Genomic DNA, 20,012 nt, shown 5'->3' on the forward strand with positions numbered 1-20,012 from the left:
AGCTCAAAATGTGTCTGATCAGTCTACAGGTCAGGGGTCAAGATACCCAGGAATTTCCTTGGAGAGATAAATGACAGCAGCAACTATGGAAATTTCTATAATAGTGAAAGAAAATTCCCCAGCGACGTCCTCAAAATCTGGTCCTCATCAAAGCACGGCAAACAGTTCAAACATTCATGTGCACTTGCAAAAGGAGTGGGAAAGTATTCACATCCTATTGAAAGAGAAAGGAAAATCTATTACAAGTAAAGTCCTCGATTGAGAATAGTACAGCAAACTACTACTTTAGGTGTAAAAAAGGAAGAAGGATATTACTAAGTGATTCATGTGTGATGTTTCAATGATCAGGTCATATTAGGTCTTGTTCTGCTGGAATGCTTATTATGAGCACATCACATGGTTTAATTGTAGAATGTTTATTAATTAGGTAACAAGGCTTCAAATAAAGATGGTGCAGTTTAAAGGACACTAGTTCCCTTTTAACTAAAGGGCTAAGTTTGAGTATCTCTCATTTATACTGACAGCAATATATCCCATCATGACCACTGACACACACATTTACTTTTTTATATATAATGACAGGTTTGCAAAAAATGTCCCCTGAAGTGGTCAGCATTTGCTCTTTATCAACGCCCCAAAAGTAACATAAACATTTATTTAATTGAACTGAATAGGTTAATTAATAGAACTGGGGTAGGTTCCAGTCCGCCCCCCCCCCCCCCCCCGCGACCCGACCGATGGATGAATAGAAAATTGATGGATGGATGGATGGATGAATTGAATTGTGTCCTGATTGAAAGCTTCCCCCACTGCTGCTTCTCGCCAAAGGATGGACCAATAGGCTGCGAGTAGAGGCGGGGCTTCGACTGTCATTGACACGTGTTCCTGGAAGCAGGAAGTAAATACACAGCAGTTACTGGAGCCACTGGGAACAAGTGAGTAGACCTGAAACTAATGGCAAACACTGCCTATAACGTAAACCAAAGATAAAATGTATCTGTGTCGAATTCATTTATATTGTTTCACGATAACACAAACCGCGTTTGAGTAAAATATTCCGCTAATGTAGTACCCTGCGGCCAAGAATTTAAAGTTAGCCGGCTGGCCCTCTCCTGTCTGAGCTCCTGCACACTGTGTATGTGTCAGTAGTATTTATGAGCCGACATTCACGAAGGTGTACGGAAACAAATTCTGTCAGACAGTGGAGCTTTAATGAAGTCATGTTTTAGCTGTAGATGCGACTCGTTTTGATGAAGAAAAAAAATACAAAAACAAAAACGCCTGAAATCTGTAATTTGATTGAATTTCATTAAATTGATATCATCAAATGCAACCTCGGACCACGTACACAAGAAGTATATGTAGCTTAGCGTCCCAAATTTATTCCAAGTATAATAAAGTAATGTCTAATGTACAAAATGCTTCCACAGCTGCTGAGTGGTAAATATTACCATTGCATGTTTTTTTTATTGTCACATATGCTCGTGAAAGTGACTTTTATGTGGAAAGATGAATTTCATAGGCAGTCGAAACAGGTTCCTGCTTATTTTGATACACAACAAGTTTGTTGTGGCTCTGTTACACCCAGTTACATCATTTTTGATCCTCTTATTGTAAGTAGACATTTAAGAAGTTGCTTTTGGCAAGTTTCTTGTGCTCGATTTAAAACAAGAGTGATCTGTACACACAATTTAGTTCAGGATGCACTAAACGAACAGGAATATTTAACAAACGAATACAGTTTATTTAGTAAAGCTGTATGAGTGCCAGAGAGACACGTACAATGTATTTACATGCTGAACATGTGTGCTGATGGATGACTAAGAGGAATAAAGCAACGGGGCAGCCCCATTGGATCTGGCCACAGAGATAGAAATGAAGAGGTCCAGGATATTACAATCCAGAGCAAACAGGATTTGATGCTCATTTGCAAAGTGGGAGTGAGCAAGATAGTTTAAGGTTTAAGGGTTTAAGAGGAGCCAGTATAAGTGTGTTTAGTCTTCTTTTCTTTTCTTTTGCCTGTGCACTTTGTCAGTCTTGAAGATACTTGGCCATCAAAGACAGAAACTGTCTGAAGGTGTTGCAGCTAAGGCTTTTATTATGGTGGGAGCGCTCCAAAGTGCTAAAGTTGCTGGAACGTTTAAAGCCACTCGCCCATAACACTATTCGTCCTGAAAGAAGGAAGAAAGATATCCTCTGCCTCTTCCTCAAGTACAGTGTTAGTCTGCCGTGTCTTTCTTCTAGGTCTGGCACCATGCTGGAAGGCTACAGCCCTGTGACCCAGGCCCTGCTGGGGACTCTGTTCACCTGGGCTCTGACCGCTGCTGGAGCTGCCCTCGTGTTCATCTTCTCCAGCCGACAGGTACGCACTCTTGCTCTTATCTCAAGTAACCAATTCAGACGTTGTTTGACAGGAATAGTTTTGAAATGCCTGATGTGAAATCCACACTCGTAAACATGTAGCTGGAGTCGGAAGCACTTAAGCCTAAAGCTCAACATAAAGGCTGGATGCAGAAGAAATGCCGTGTCTGGCTCTGTCCGAAGGAGGCGAAATCCTCCTGCCAGCATCTCTGAAGCTCCCTGATTGGCACGTTAGATCTGGGTGTTTGTGTACTATAAACAAAAAAAACTTTCAGTTTTGAAACAACAAGTTTAGATTCATCAGGTCACTCAAAACTCCTTCAATGCTTCAAGGAATTCCTTTCAATGTTGACGTCAGGATATTACAGCGCAACTTCAAGTGGTACAAATAAACGAGAAAATGTACGATTTTCAGGGTTTGAAAGTCAGCTTGAAGTGGATTCAGCTCATTCTTTAGCCATCATAAACTAAAGGTTTCAGGGAGAAGCTCATCGGGCCTTTAAGGTAGCGTGGCCACACTGAAGCCACTCATCGCTGAAATCTGCATGACAATGTTGGGACTTTGCCAAAAGGCACCGGATCCGATGACACAAAGATTATTTGGAGTATGGAGCATCACTGAATTCATATCATGGGCTGTTTTAATCGTAGAAACCGAAGCTATCTATCAGTTAATCTCATTCCCATTCTATAAAATAGATAAGTATCTTATTATTTCTATAAATACAATGGATAAAATCAAGGTGTCAAGGTCTACTTTAACTGAATGCCGACGAGGAAAGTTGGGTCTTCAGTTACGTCTGGAATATTTCTAAAGTCAGTTCTTATATGAATTGCTAAGTTGTTCCACAGATTACGAGGGGCAGCTGAAAGGGCATGTTTTCCTTTATTTTTGTGTTTAGATCAGAGGAAAAGTGATTAGTTGGCCTCGGCGTCTTAGCTTGAACACAATGATGCAAGAGTACCTCTTGAAGGAATGGAGCCAGACCATCTGGGCCCTTAAAGACTAGTGAATACATTTTGAAATCAGACAAACAGGAAGCCAATAAAGAGAAGCCAGTGCTGGTGTTATACAGAATGAAAGACTTTTTGTCTATGTCAAAGAAAAAAATAAAAAGCATGATTAGCTGCACTTTGAACCAGTTACAGGCAATGGAGAGATGACCGATCTATACCGATCTAAGGAATTACAATAATCTGGCCGAGTTTAAATAAGAGTACGCGTTACTGTCTTCCAAATCTCTGAGGGAGAGAAAGAGGTACCTGTTGGACTTAACCTTGGCTAAAAGTTTTATCTGACAGGATTTCTCAGTGAGGCTGTTACGGGGGAGAGAAAATATGGATGCTTAGTGTTGCATATTGGTACATCAGTGTCACCGCTTGTCATGTCAGCCTCCTCTGCAGATGGAGCTGTAGACACGGGCCTTTAATGTACTTTTGCGAGACAAGCTGCAGTTCCATCACTACCCTAATAATTAATGCATTATGCTGTTGGTGTGCTTTCCAACTTTTTCCTGTCTTTGAGTTGGGTGAATTTTTCCGACAGACGTTTTGCCCTGCAGAGAGTGCTGGGCCTACATACAGCACACCGAGTTCCTTGTAATACCTCAGCTGATTAGATTGTATGAGGCGTTCCTGTCAGGAAGGGTTCCTTGTATTATCCTCATAAAATATTTGTTACCGCCCTGCCGTAGGAAGTTCAAGTAAATCATCTCTACGAGTAATGGAGGAAAAAGTAACGGGCAGAGCTCAGCAGTCTGAGATTTGCGATCCTGGCAGGACTCCACCTTGCAACATCCTGAATTTTTGTCCCGATGATATCATCCACCATTCATCGTCGCTCAGCAGAGTAAGGTGTGAGAGAAGCAGGCAGCAAAGGGTGACAGAGAACGTTACGGGTTGGGCGTCAGACTCTGATTTGGGGGGAATTGGTGGAAAAGAGAAGGTCTCAGACTCGTTTCCACTTGGCTGCCCATCCAGCTGTGAAATGTGTCACGTCGCATGTGGATTCAGTGACACTGTGAAACATCAGTGGCCCGGTTCTGCCAGTTAAAAGAGCAGCTGAAAGATGACACCGCACACATGGCTCACAACTTTCTGTACCGTGCGTTCGTTACATTTTATTGACAGTTTAAACTTTTTTCCGGGTCAGCAGACACCTTTTTAAGGCAGATGGAGTTTGCCTGAAACGGGTCGCTGATAAAAACTCAAACGCGCTTTACTCCCTACATCAGTCACCGTTCACTCTGCCAAGGACAAGATAAAAGCGGATTTGCAGGAGGAGGACGAGATGACTCAATGCAGCAGAAAACCTTGAAGGAGAGCCGTTTCAGCCCCAGCCTGTGAGGAAAATCTTCCACCTCCCCAGCAACTGCAGCTGTCCAGGAGCCGGCGTCCCTGCCCTCCCAACTGAAACCCAGGTCACCGTCCTCCCACATCATGGAGTTGATCGAGTAGATGACAGAGCTGGTCACAGCTGGGACAAAACTTGCCCCATGCCCCTTTTCCCAGCCTGCATCCCTTTATCTTCTGACATATCCCCCCTCACTGTGAACCTTCGAAACCTGCATTAAATCTTAGAAAACAGGCTTACAGAAACCTCACCCTCGCCTTAGTGAAACTACAGTTCATAAGAAAGAGGGCGGACTTACTCTTCTGTTTAATGATTCCTTCGACTATAGGAAGATAATTTATGGAAACTTCACATCCCTTATATATGTATATACATATATATATATATATCTACCACTTTATCTGTACTATAGACCAACAAAATACACAGCAGTCTGAGTGTGTAGCTCTTGTTGTTATTGTTGACTTTAACATCCATGCTGATAATTCCCAGGACAAACCAACCAAATGTTACTTTGTGTTCTTGATAACTATGGATTGATTCAGCATGTTTCTGAGCCAACACACAACAAAAGCCACGCTCTAGATTCGGTTGTCTCCAAGGGCGTAAACATCTCTAAGGTTGCGGTGACTTATGTTGCTCATTTCTGTGTATTCTCTGAGGGTAATATCTGTGTACACGTAAATGATTCAGAAGAAACCCTTTTGAATTGGCATATTACTGAAAAGAACAATTAATTATTTATTCAGGCTCTCTCTTCCACAGCCTCCCGCTCCTTGGGGTTGTAGAAGTTCTCATTTCTAAAATTACAAAGGTTATTTATGCCACCGCACTCATTGAAGCGATGGTGATTTCTGGTAAGAAAAGGCAAAACACTGCCTCAGTCAGACTGGAAGAAGGAGAGTGATGCTGGGATGACTAAAACCTAAATCCAGATACACTGTGAGATCTACAAAGACGGTCCTTCTTTGCTGACATCATCACCAAGAGCAACAACCATGCGCACACCTTCCTTGCTAATGTTGACAGATTATCAAATCCAGTAGCCTCTGAATTTCAGTCTACCTGCAATGACCTTTCTGCCTTTTCACGGTCATAATCTTCACAGTCAATTCATGCTTGTTTTCCTTTTTACAGCTACTGAACCGTCCCAGTGTCCACAGGTCATGACAGTCCAATTTTAATTAAAATGATAAACCACCGCAGAGCCTCAGCTTGCTGGCTCGACATTTTGACGACAAACTTTCTCGAGAATGTTTCCAGACCTCCTGGATATTGTTAACTCATCTCTCCCATCAGGCGTTTGGTCCACAGGCTCTAAAGACAGCGATCTTTACTGGCCGATATCAAACCTTACTTTTTTTAGTTCAAATCAGAAAAAAACATGTGACACACAGTGAATGTTTTGGTGTCTTCCAGTCAGAGTTCCGTCCACACCGCAGTACTGAGACCACTCTTGTTAAAGTTATGAACAGCATCTAATTAAACACGACAATAGCACTGTATTAGTTTTCTTAGTTTTACTGGATCTCTGCTGGATTTGATCCAGTCGACCACAACATATTGCTCCCCAGACTGGATAACTGGGTGGGACTTTCTGCCACAGCGCTTAACTGGTTTAAATCTTCCTTAGAATACAGAGACTGGTAATAACGTATCTGAACAGGCCTTTTTTATTCATTTGATTTGCTAATTCTGATTATGCAAAGCAACGAGGTAAGTGACCACACTAATGCAGATGACGCATAAATCTACTACACCAGATTGCTTAGGGATAATAATCCTTAACACAGTCTCACCAGGTGAACCAAATAAAAACCGGTTGATTGAGAATTTAACTTCGGTCTCTCATGTCAGAAACCACAAACCAAGTCAGAAATCTGGATGTTACTCGGACCGGAAATTAGACATGAAGTCAGTTATGAAGGCGCCATGAAAGGACTAATGTGCCTTAGAAAAGCTGCTCCATGCATTTCTCCGCAGCAGACTTGATTACTACAACAGTGCATTTACTGGTCTGCATAAAGGTTCGATCAGACTGGAGCTGTTTCCGAACGCTGCTGCTCGAGTCCTCACCGAGACAGACTTTCTGTCCGCCAAAGAGCTGATTCACCTTCAAAACCTCCCAGGTCTTCAGGCACGGGTTTGCTTTGTGTTCCCAGAGTTAAAAACTACAGTTTTTACGCACTATAAATGCGAAACAAACTACCAGATAACTGCAGGTTTGCGTCTACCATCTAAGGTTGGATCTGACACAGGAACCAGACTTTTTAGAATTGGGGTTTGTGCTTTACAAAACCCTTAAGAAGGTTAACAGCCATATGAAAAGACAGCATTTGCTATTCGTTTTTCAGTGTCAGTAAGAATTCTTGAGACTGTGTTTCAGTTCTTCACATGAAATATTGATAGGACTGCATATTTATTTTGCTTTGCTACTAAGTTCTGCCACTTAAGTCGACAAAAAGGGGTTAATGGAATGTTTGCTCATATACTGTCAGGGTTTGAGGATATTGATTCAACTGACCTGCGTGCGTTCTGTTTTCTTTTTCTGCCCTTTTCAGAAGCGCATCTTGGATGGAAGTTTGGGCTTTGCAGCTGGGGTGAGTTTGATTTCTTCTGAACTGAGCAGTGCAGGTGGGAGGATGCTGCAATATGATGGTGTTCTGGATGTTTCATTGCAGACTCAGATAAAGTGTGACAGTTAACGATTCCACTTTATTTTGTTTAATTTGAGATAGGTGTTCCCCCGAGGAAGGACTCGGCCTTATCGCGTCTAAAGAGGCATTATGCTGCAATTGGAAACGCATCCTGCAAACCCCATCCATCTTTGATTTCCTGCAGGGGATGAGCAATAGTTTTTAAGTGTCTCAAAGCAGGAATCTAAAGTGGTAATCTGAACTGGCGCGGAAGCCTGAGGTTAAAGAACGATGATTAAAAAGATCAGGGATGAAAATTAGAATAACTTAATAAACTTGTTAAACCTATGAAAGTGATCTCGTACACGCTAAACTCACTCTAAACGGATTTAGAGGAGTTACATAACTGCTTCAACTTAGTGAAAGTTGATAGAGGAGGGATTGGACAAAAGTTTACACCCACCAAACCCAAAAACATTAAAGCTGTTTTTTTCTGTCACTGTCACACAAAGACATCCGAACACTTTACTTCTTCAACAAGTGCTCCCACTAAAAAGTGAACAAAACAGTCCTGGATCAGCAATGCCAGCACAGGTTTTTAACCATTTGGACCACATATACATTATTCAGTTTGCCTCTGTGTGTGAGTGTGTTCCTTGTTTGTAATACAGTCACACGACTTCTACGCATCGTGATTAGTGTCTTTTCCTTCCTCATCAAAGATGTTGATTTACCTTCAGCGGTTTTCGACATTCAGGCACTTGTGTGCGCTTTCACCTTTCAAATATGTTGCGACATAGTAGTAGCTTTAGTATTTTTAAGCAAAATATCCACAATTTAAAAACATATACGTACAGAGAGAAAATCAACTAAATGAAAACTAAATGAAAAAATACCTTTTTAATCCCAAAGAGAAATTATTTTGTAGCAGTTTTTATTTATTTATTGATATAATAACCATTATAAGGTTTGAATGGTTATGGCTGACAAGAATGACCTCATGTATCACTCTGTGTTCTAGCAGAACTGAAGAAGCCTCTGACTGAACATACTTTGTTGTTTCAATAGATCACAGAGCCAGCCTTTCTTCAGCAGTTTATTCAGTTATTTTGAGTCACTGGCTCTGATGCTGCTGCCCTAACATGTGGCTGAAAAGCGGATTGCACTCTCCACCGCAGACTTATAGAAAATATGTAACATCTTAGTCAAATGGTTTTTAATCAATGTTTCTGGTTTATTTAGAGGCTGAGAGATGAAATATTTAATGTCCCCTTTCATTTATTAAAAGACAGATTTTTATAGACGCTATTAACATAATGGCTGAGGATTTCGGCTTTGAATTTTCAAGAATAGTTTCAGAAAAGCAAGATATCAGACAGTATGTCTGTTCTACATGGCAGGATTGAAATAACCAGTTTTGACCACTGCAGGCTGTGTACAGTACAGCTATTTAAGCATGTGCAGTAAAGAACTGATTAAATGAGAAGCTAGCGCTAGCCTCTAGCTCCTGGAACTGGACCCAGACACGTTAGCAAGTGGACCCAAACCGTCGGGACTTGGCCTTAACTGCCAGGACTCAAATCTGGGTCAACCAGTTGCTAACTCACACTAGCCCCTTCTAACGATCTAACTTCTCCTCATAGTTTGAGCTAGCTTCTCATTTAATGGGCGCCAGAGATGAAAGCAGGACCAGATAAGTGTATTCATAGATCCCGATTAGCTGAATGAGGGAAAAGGGGGTAGAATCATACTCGGTTCACTTATTGTTAGATATGCTGTTGTTATCGATGATAACACAATAAAAATCAGTTGAGGTGTAGCAAAGAGAGGTGTGGTTGGAATCTTCAGAGATAGCCATGAATGGATTGAGGTGTTGTTTTTGTACCTCGCATGCGCAGCAGTTACACAGGGGAACAGCATGGGCAGGAACCCATAGCCATCAGCTCAACAACATCTGGGTTCCAGAGTAGCAACATGTTCAGGATTACATCATCAACTGCCAACAAGCACTGTATTCCCTCATCCTTCACTGTTACCTCTCTGTCTGTTGTCTCTAGTAGAGGTGTTCCTGCAGCCAGGTGTCCGTAAAGAAAAAGTAATATCGCTTCCCTGAGAATTCCTGCTCTGTTCTTGTCAGGGCTCTTAGCTCATCCATTATGTCTGCCAGTTATACCAAAGTGATACTAAAGTCATTTTAAGCCATTAGAAGTCTTTTTCACCCCCCTTTTTTTTTCGGTTAAAAACTTTAAAAATGTGCAGTTTTAGGGGGAACACAGATGAGTTTATAGGGGATCGATAACTGCCAGGGTGGTGAGGCTTTAAGTAGACCAGAAAAACAAAAGTTTTGGTTTTCAGGGGTTAATATTCGACGCAGCGAGCGCCGCATGGCCTCCATCTTAAAATAAAAGGTGATGCAGTTTATGAATCTGACTCAAGCTTTAGAAATAACTACCATACACTGGATCTGCTACTCTGTATTATATAAATCTTGGTCCTGAACATGTTGACAATTACAGACGGACATAATTGAGGCTGGAAAACTTAAAGCCAAATTACAAGAGCCCACGCTTCTTTGGGGGGGGGGGGAGAAAAGCTGGCAGGCATCTAATCTCAGCTCTCACCTCCATTATCTCTATTTTGGTCTTAACAGCTAATCAATTGCATCCCCAGCGTTGCTGTTGCTTTTCGACATTGTTATGAACAGAAAAGTGCTCCGACATTCCTGCCAAACTTATGCTGAATTGCTTTCCAATTTTCTGTGTTGGACGTCTTTCTGAAATGTATTTTTCATTAGTTTATCCACTCAGCACGGCTGTTGTGAATTATTGATGGAAACCGGCAGAGCCTCTCTAACTTTACAGCCTTACGTTGGCGCGATTTGCTTTTCAGTCATTTATGTAGAATGAATCAAACTCAGATGTTTAACGCTCCTCACAAATTGTAGCCTTTATATGTTTTTTGCCCTGATCGTCCCTAAACGGTCTTGGAAAATTAGTTTCAGCTTTCACAACAGAATTTGCCACTGTAGCTGTCAGAAGTACTTTTCCCACCCCAGTTTTGTCAAATTATCACCGCCTCGGCTCTGACTGAGCGTTCTGTACTTCAATTAAAAATGATTTGGGGCTTTTCAGAAAATGAGAGCATTTTTTTCAGAAGAAAATTCAGAAATGGAAGTCGGTGCGTGGGTTTTTAAACTGTGCCAACATTTGACGGATATATGGATGGAGATAGACGAAGTACTGCCACTGGAAGCTATCAACTTTGATTTTGTCCAGCTGTGTTGAACAAATCCAGTCATTCAGCCATATCGTGAAGGGTGTTGAGTGGAGATGAGGAAAAAAAAAAAAAGGAACAAAATCAGATTGCTCCTGATGTTACTTTCAAAGATTGACATCCTTTCCAGCAAGTGATTGCTTTTTGACTGCAGATGGAGAGTTGAAGAAGGTCAGGCGGGTCCGTCAGTTAAAAGACGGGAGGGAGATGTCGTGGGAGGGAGTGTAACACGGTCACTTCATCAGCCCTGGATAATAGACCGCAGGGAAATAAACACCTGTTGTCACTTTAAGCAATTCTCCCTGCTCTTTTGCTCTGTAACTTTCTCCTCGTTGGTGCAGAGTGGCTATTTGTTTGTCTCTGTGTTTGCCCTGGGATGGACTGGCGATGTGCCGAGGCCTCAGTGGAGGCTGGTGTAGACTGCACCCCCTCATCGCCCTGCATAGGTTAAAACAATACAAATTAAATACCATACATATGGTAAGCGAAGAATTCATCAGTCAGGCGACATTGATGTTGTGATTATATTTCATAGAAAGTAGTATAATGACACTGTAACGCAACTCCAAATCAGGAATAAATTGTGCTGCTACGAATGCCAGATAAAGTTGGGAGAGTAAAGCTTTTTACCGCTCTGTAATGTTGCCATTCCTTCTCAGCACTCACAGGATGTTCTGCCATTGAGGATACAATGGTCAAACAGTGGGAAGAATGTACCATTATTCTTGGAAACGTGTCTTAAGGTGTGCGACAGTTGCGTTTTTCATTTAAAAATTCTTCACACATTCTCTGTGTGAAGGGAATGTTTCCCTACAGTGCCCAGGCTCTTCCTCAGCCATGCCTCTGCAATGTGTGCTGAACGTGGGTTTGGAATGCCATGTTTAAAACTGTATGAGCAGGTTTCCTGCTTTAATCTCTCGCCCATGTGGTTGAATCAGAGATAGATGATGGATCTTGAGGCAGTGCTGTCTGAAGGGTCGGTGATCAGGAATGTACGCCTTTGCCCTTTTTGCACTTTAATCATTTAATGACATTATAAGGCGGCACGTCCGTCTGGTCTGCTCTTGGCTCTGTAAAAAGCTGATAACAAAAAAAACATCTTTCTATAAATGCACCGTGTCGTGCACCTCGACAGCAGTTGTTTTTGTTGCCACTGAAGAGGAGAACAATTATATAAATACGTTGGAATGGAATTGAATTCTAAATGCCTCTTTCCAAGTTTCCAATGAAATGTCAGAGTCCCGTTTATCTCTCAGTCACCACTTCCTTGAAAATCGTGAAAACTATTACCTCCATGAAAAAGATGATAATAGATAATGGACAAAGAACTGCAGCTGTTTGCACAAAGACACTTTATCCTTAGGAGCTCGGCTGAAGAATTTTAACTTCAGCACGCACTTTTAATACTTGCCTTCGTTCCAGCTTTTCTTTTTGGAAATGTGTCGAAGGCGTTAAATGCAGACATGGTGAAACAGTATATGAACAAATTAAACGGATTTAACAAGACAAAACATGATTTATCTTGAATTCTCACACCCTGCAACACCAAAGGATGGGATGGGCTTGAATCCTCTCAGCCGGGGCTCTGCTCAGTGAAGGTCTGCGTGTGTCATACTTTGTACATCTTGTGATTCAGATGCCATCGTGTTCCCATGCTTTACAGCTGATGTTCCCCCAACTCACACGTCCAACACATGCGACACACACACACACACACACGCAGATTTGGGTACAGATGGACACGCACGCACAAACCCACAGAATCCAGCCTTTGTCAGCCTATGGCGTCATGCTGTTTCAGAGCTCAGCATCTCTCAGCTGCGATTGTCGGTGAAGGATCACAACAACTTGCGCTTCTTTAATTATATATGTAACTATATAATTTCTTTCTTCATCCGGCTGCACTTCTGTTGGCACGCTGTCAAGCTAACGACGCTCTTCATTCTTGGATAGTAGCGTTAAGAGAAAGCATTTGCAGCCGGTGACGTTAATGGACACAGTTTGAGCCCAGGCCTTTGCCTCTTTAAGTCAGCAACCACAACAGTTTAAATAAACGTCCTTTTTCTCTTCAAGGCTCATTTGATACCGAACACATCGTGGCAAGTCTTTTGCTGCGTTCATAGACTAATAATTTTCATTGGCTGTGAGATTTCACTGCTGTGTACGAACGTCACACCACCTGCTGCATTGGAACACGCTGCTGCCAGTGAACAAAATACAAGCAGTCTAACATTTCCTTCAAGAAGTATTGGCCAGTGTCGACTCGTTGCATAGAGTGTGAGCGGAATTTGTTGGAGACATGGTACCGTAGGGTGTTCTGTGTCCTGGGGGTTGGAAAAAAACCCAAAAAAACCCCACTGTCCTGTGTTTTGTTAGTTGAAGACAGAAATACACCAATATAGCAAAGGATACACACTCCATCTTTAGAGAAAAAAACATGTTTCTTCGCACTTTGCTCCTACTTAACAAGTCTACCGAGTTGTAAAAAAACATACTAATTTCCTATTTCTACTTAGCACTTGCAACATAAAAATTTCAGTAGAAAATCATTTATTTACTATTTCATTTGAAATGAGATCACATATGTCACAACAGTGTGTTTAATGCACGTCAGAGCTCTTGCTTATTCAAAGAGCTTTCCATGAAATGTGCTTTAAAAACAAATTTTGGCTTCCCGGCCTTTATCACAAATAGTCTGATGTTTGGCGTTGGGCATAAAATGAGGACACAATCTAAATGAATGAGTGCCACTGCCTAAACTTACGTAATTCCTTATGTATGCATGATTTCCGACGTCGAAGCTAGATGCCCCGAATTCACATGACACACCGATGTGCCAGGATTATGAGAGCAGAAACGGCAGCACCAGAGCATCACGCAGACTCACACTGATTGTCTTTTGATACATCCAAATTCATCGTCATACCAGCTAAGCTGGGAAGGCCGAAGCACACCAAGCCGACGATCAGCTCTCGGGAAGAAACGCCGACTTTCTGTCGTCCTTTTTATTTCTGTCGGACCTGTTGAGGTTCTATTCAGCTGATTCAACACGTTGAATTTGAATTCGATCAGTTTGATTGGCTTTCAGGTAAATGCCTGAAAAAAGCGCAAATGCACACAATCGACATGATGGGGGAAGCACAGGCTCTTGAGTTATTCAAACACATTTCAGCTAGTCTTTGTCGATTATTCAGAGCTGTGTTTGACACAAAAAAATGAACTTTTAACCTACATGTTCGTGGCTGTAACACCGTGCTTGTAATGATAGTTTTTAGACAGAATGAACTTTTACAACTATGGTTACGCTCTGCCTGAGTCAGCAGCGACAGTGCCTGCTGCCTCTGGTGAGAGTGCGTCAGACATCGGTGGAGTAACACAGTTTTCTGCTGTGCATTTCGTGTAACTCCGTCTATGCCATCAGCTTAGGGCAAAGCTTCTCAGTGTGGGAGGCGGGCCTCCCCATGGGGCCTGCAAACACTTTCAGGGGAGGCTCGGTGACTGGAAGTGAAGAAATATTTCATTAGTTACCACATTATTTATTAAAGGGAGAACACATAGAATAACAGTGTGTTTGACATGGTCAACAAGTTAGCAGACAGACTTTAATTATGCGTTTGAAAGTGCTTTGGGGAGGAGTGGGGTAGGAGTTATTTGTTTACCATCTGCATAAGGCATTAGATGATTTATTTACATTAGAGAGGCTCTGTGTGTGTGTGTGTGTGTGTGCGTGCATGCGTGTCGAACTAAAGAAACATTTTAGTATCTTAGAATAATTTGTTTATACTTGAGAAAGAATGCTAATCATTCTCTTATGAGGACAAATGAAGTGATACATGTGTGAACTATGTTCTTTGTTAATCTATTCTAAATAACTATATTAGGTTGGCTGATAAACACACCCAGGCCGAGAAGGACAGAAATGTTTTTGTAGCCTAATTGCATCTGCACGGTGCTTCTGCTGAGGTCCTGTAATGTGTTGCAATGGCTTTTGGAAAGGTTTTTAGGCCAGACTATGTTCAGCCTTTACTGTGAATATTTTACTTTGCATGTTCAAAAAAACTACCACTGTTTTCAGATTTAGTTTGTCTGGTATTTTGACTTAGTCAGAGCCAAGCCCACATTCTCAGATAAATAAATGCAGAAATTGTGTGAATACCCACTGATTCATAGGGTACGTCATGCTACTTTAAGTACTGAATTTCATATCTTGTGAAAACAGATGGTCACATAAAGTTGTTTGAAGAACAACCTTTGCCTGGAGAACTATTTCTGAAGACTACTTAAAGAAATGCTCAAGACTTTTGCACATTACAGTATAGATTCAGTGATTCATCTGAATGTTTTTAATTGTTTTCCAATGAGTGGTGGTTGACAGCTCCATCTTCTCTATGCACTAACAATATAAATTGTCATTTAAACTAGAGACATTTCATATCCGGACTAAATCAATTCACACATGTGAATAAAGTAAATGAACATGGAACTCTGTTGCAGATAATGTCAGCGAAAACTACTGCACGACTACTGTCTGAATGGGGGAAAAATGCAATGAAACTTCTGAAAGCACCCAGCCAAGAGGAAACTTTACATGCATCCCCCTAAAAAGGAAAGGGAGGACCGAAACCTTTCGAACAGTTCTCATCGAGGTCAACATTTATTGGCGTGTCCTAACATTTGCATGGTGCTATTTAATCTTTGACATGTTGTCCTTTTGGATATCGGGTCACTCTTTACAGTCATGGACAGTTTGTTCTGGAGAGACCAGACTTATATGTGTCACTGTAACTCTCATCCTCAGGTCATCACAGAAAAGAAAACCGCAGAGTTCTCTCAGCCAGAAACAAAATAATTTCTTTCACAGCTCTGCTCAGTTAACTTTGGTTGCCAGTGCAAATACAGTAAAATGGTTTGTTTGACCCACTGATGTAAGCGATCTCAGGGCGACTGCTGAATGTGGTGTCGGGTGAGCTCTCATATGCTGGACTTGTGTTTGACTGCGCACTAAAACTACCGCTGATTGCCAACACTAAGATGTTTTTTTTTTTTATTATTTGATTCATTTGCTGAAACACAGTGAGGAGATTTATCACGGTGCAAAGCCTTTAGGATTTACCAGAAAACAACATTCTTCGTAATGTGGGTTTTCTGCCACATGGATGTGTTTATGACATGACTGAGAATGGCCATCCTGAGTCGTAGACATTACTTATCAGTAATGAGTATACTCAGCGTGAGTGGCAAGTAGTTTTTCTAAAGATGTGGACACACTAAATATAGATGCTTGAGTGTGTTGCAACTAAAATGATAAATGAGTCAAAATGACGATGAATAATTGTGGGACACTGAGTTGTTTCTATTTTGAAACTGGCTAATTGAAAGTGTGGAAACATGGATGACGCCGCGCTGATGCAGTAACAGACCGAGAGATACGCTGACTGCATTTTTCTCCTCCCGTTCTGATTTCCACATTTTGTCAAAGGTCTGGTTGGCCAGCTGAGAATGCTTGTCAGCCAGTTCATCAAGGTTTTCTTCCACAGTCCAAAAACATGCAGTGTCCCCGGGCAAGACATTGAACCCCACTTTTCCTCTGATGCATTCACTGACGAGTGAGTATGATACAGAAAAAAGAAGCCTGTAGCACTGCATAGACTGAGAAGTGCCGTGAGAGAGTGTGTGTGAATGGGTGAAGCTGGCCTGTAGTGTATAGTATGATATAAACGCAGTCCATTTACTATTTAAACTGAAGAGTCAGTAATGCATCGTTGCATTGAGATGTATGCTTGTTGGAAGAGACGTGGGTCTGAAGTCTATGCAAACTACCGATAGAAGATCAGTATTTCCCATACTGTGGCTGCTGTGTGCTTGGCTGTGTGGTGTGGTGTGGAGTATCAGTTGCAGGGTCAGCTTCAAGGCTTGGGCTGTATCGTGACATTCATAAATCCCCAAGGTAGAATCTTAAGTAATATCCAAAACATATGCTCCCTTTCTATTAAACTGACATTGAGATATTTAAATACTGTAATCTATCGCTGAGCTGGGTTGGAGGGTTCTTGCCAGTGGAGACACAGGACACCATCTTTGGGAATATTTGTGTTCAAATTCGGTAATACAGATGAGCAAGCTAACATGGAAAAAGCCGTGTGCCTTATTTATTTCAAGACAGTTGAAAGAAACTGGATATAACGTCAGCTTGTTGTTGTTCAGTGTGGCATGCGGATCCCTCTGGTCACAGTGACGCTGCCAAAGATGACAAAAGTCTCTTTGTAGCACAATTACTGGCTTCGATTAAGCCAATAATGATTCAGTGTAATGCCAACTTTGGATTTGTAGCTTATGTTCAGTCAGTAAGTTTCATGTGGCAGAAAAGGACAAACGTGATAAAAGATGATACGATTTTTGTATTGGAAATGTTAATGATGCATTTGCTGCTTTACGAACAGCGCATGTGATTTTCAGTGACCTTATTTTCACCTGGTCATCGCAGACGTCTTAATTTTTTGGGTTTTTCACACATTCTGTTGTAGATTTGCTGCTGTGTTTGGGATCGTCGTCGTGTTGACGACCCACTTTTAGCCAAGCTTCAGCTGTCAAACAGATGGCCCTAAATCTAGAATACTTTGGTATACAGAGGAGCTCGTGGTCACCACAATGACTGCCACCCAGGTCTTCTGGCCCAGATCATCAGCCCTCCACCACCGTGCTTGACAGTTGGTTTGAGGTGCTTTGTGCTGAAATGCTGTGTTTGGTTCTCACTAAACATAGTGCAGTGTGTGAATATTTTCCTCTTGTGAATACTCAGGTGATTTTAAAGTCTTGATTAATGTCCTGATTCCAGTTCTAAAAAAAGAATAATTAAAGGATGATTTCTCACTGACAAAAATACGTTTTAAGACTTTTTTCTTTAAGGATAGAGCAGTGCAGTCTCTGTGCATCTTACAGCATACCTGTGCACATCTTCTGCTTTATGAAAACAGGAAATGCTGAAACCACTTGCTGAATGTTAAAGATCAAATTAGTATTCAAAGATGGAGATTGTATTTAAAGGCTATGAACAGCATTGTCTGAAAATGGTGTAATGTAGCTGCTGCAGACTGTTGTGTGGGCTGTTAGATGTGTTTTTCTCTTCCCATCTCCTTTGTTCAGGCTCCTTGTTCATTTTTACAATCTTCTTTCACCGATGCGCCGCTGGATGGGCTTTTTCAGTGCTTTAACTCTTCGTTTGGCTCTCTGAATGCCAGCAGGACTGCACAACTTTGAGATGAGAATATGTGAAACTCTATATATTCATATGGTCAAGGGAACAAGAAAAGTTGAACATTTATTGGGACATTTCAGTGTTTCACAGTCTGACATATATTCAGGCAAGTATGCCATAAACATTTGTTCTAAAATACATTTATTTATGTCCCAGAGACTCAGTCAGGACCCTGATGAGAAAAGCGAAAATCAGGCCAAATAACAACTTTGTTCCTGTAAACTGCATTTTGCTCCAGTTTCTTTCATTTCTTTTGGGGAATTAATCCTAAATTTAGACAACACTTTCATTTCAAAATGACAAGTTACGCTTCGAAGGCCATGGGAACATTTTTGCAATGTCCACGACCTAAGCGGATTTGTCCGTGTTTTCCGGAGACCCTTGAAGCATCGTGTAGGCACGGCTTTCTAATTCTCAGTTGAATGAAAAGTATTACTGCTGCCTTCAGCTTTGTTGCGTGATGCTTTGCAGCCGCATGCTTTGAATACAAATGAATTTCATCAACACATTCTTTTATTTGACCAGAGCAGGAAGAGGCATTTTGAGATGCCATTGCTGAGGCTACATGATAACACAGAAAACGTGCCGTCTCACTGGCATTGAAACTTTATGGAACTGCAGGTCTAGAATGTGTTTGGGTTTGAGATGATGCAGGCAGACAGATGGTCTCAGACAGATCTTCTTTGAATATATATTCCGCATTCATGTATTCTGGAAGAGTTCCTTCGTCTCTCTAAATTCTAGTAGTTTTCTTCATTGATCTGTGAAAAACCTACTGTGGGCTTTGATGATTGGCTTCACAGTGCTGTTGGAATACAAAGTCAAGCTTCATCTGCGGCAGGCTTCGACATGCAGAGTGAACGCCACTTTCTGTTCAGCCGGGCTCTCGATGCGATCTCGTACTTTTCTATTTGATCTTACCTCAAAAGCCAAACAGGCGATCGAGTCTCACATTTTATTCCACTTCACTTAGTTTCTACGTTTTTAAAGGACATGCGGAGGGAAAAGATGACGCTGGCTGGAATATTCATGTTTCCCATGGTACAGTGCTTGGTGGAAGCTAATCTGTGCAGCTTGTGATTGTTTTATTCATCGCTCATTTCCGGGTACATTGATTATGTTCCTGTCTGTTGAAGGGTGTACTGTTCCTGCACAAAAAACAGAATTTTCTTTAAAGATAGAAGAAGATTTGAATCGTTCTTGCTCAGAATACATAGCATCTAAACACAGATGTTGAAACAGTAAAAGGCCTGCTTTTACAGTGTGAGCTCAACAAACAACTAAGTGATTAGAGATATGATGAAATTAGAGTTCTGAATAAATTTGAACATTATCCAGGTTGTAATAAACAGATAAAATCGTGTATAAGGTCATTATAGCTTTTATGGCGCACTGACTAAAATGAGAGCCAACAAATTCTTATCTTCTACTGCAGGTGGAAGCGAGCAGTCTTCATCAGATCACTATCTTGGCGGAGTTGTAATGGCTCAAGCTGCGTTAATGGCTCATGCACATTAGCTTGGACCAGTTAGTGATCGTTATTAGCAGCTGCAGGCAAGTTCTATGTGTGACGGTAGTCAATAACGACAGCTCCTAAACAGATAATATTAAAAGAGGGGAGTATTTCTTCATTTAAAGAAAAGCAAATAACGACTCAAGGCTTTTTTTCAATTGGAAACATAGGCCTTTTCCCCACAGGCCTCAACAAGGGCTGATTGCACTTATTCCATTCTATTTGATTAAACAGAGCATCTATTTGGTTAAGGGAGAAAATTTCCAAACAATTATATGCTTTGCTTTCAGCATGAAGTAATTCAGTTTAGTCCTAGTATGTATAGCTTGGGTCACCAGAACTGAGTGACTTATATCGGTGTTGAAACAAGAGGAATTGTAACCCCACAAAACCTGTGCTTGGTCGTTCAACAGCTAAAGTAAAACTTGTTCAACCCACGAAAAGATAAAAAATAAACCCGAATTGGATTTGTTCACCTAATGGAAACGAATTAATTCGACACAACAGAAGTACTTCCTTTATATTGAAAGAAAAACATTTATATTTTCAATGTTAACTGAACAAGTTATCACTTGGCAAACCTTTCTGGAGTGCAAATACCACTGTGTAAAAAACTCGATC

The 20,012-nt window shown here is 41.3% G+C and overlaps 1 protein-coding gene across 1 annotated transcript in view; it reads left to right on the forward strand.

Annotated features, from left to right (window-relative positions):
* The first annotated feature begins 880 nt into the window (after positions 1-880).
* The window catches only part of LOC140278227 (zinc transporter ZIP11-like), a 139,957-nt gene continuing 120,825 nt past the window's right edge, over positions 881-20,012 (forward strand). The window contains exons 1-3 of the mRNA XM_072373181.1: positions 881-935; positions 2,245-2,362; positions 7,276-7,314. Coding sequence (XP_072229282.1) covers positions 2,255-2,362; positions 7,276-7,314 — 147 coding nt within the window. The 5' untranslated portion in view covers positions 881-935; positions 2,245-2,254. The remainder of the gene's footprint in view (positions 936-2,244; positions 2,363-7,275; positions 7,315-20,012) is intronic.

The sequence above is a fragment of the Leuresthes tenuis genome, unplaced genomic scaffold, assembly GCF_036924035.1.
Source record: "Leuresthes tenuis unplaced genomic scaffold, fLeuTen1.0.hap1 SCAF_20, whole genome shotgun sequence".
Classification (NCBI taxonomy): Eukaryota; Metazoa; Chordata; class Actinopteri; order Atheriniformes; family Atherinopsidae; genus Leuresthes; species Leuresthes tenuis.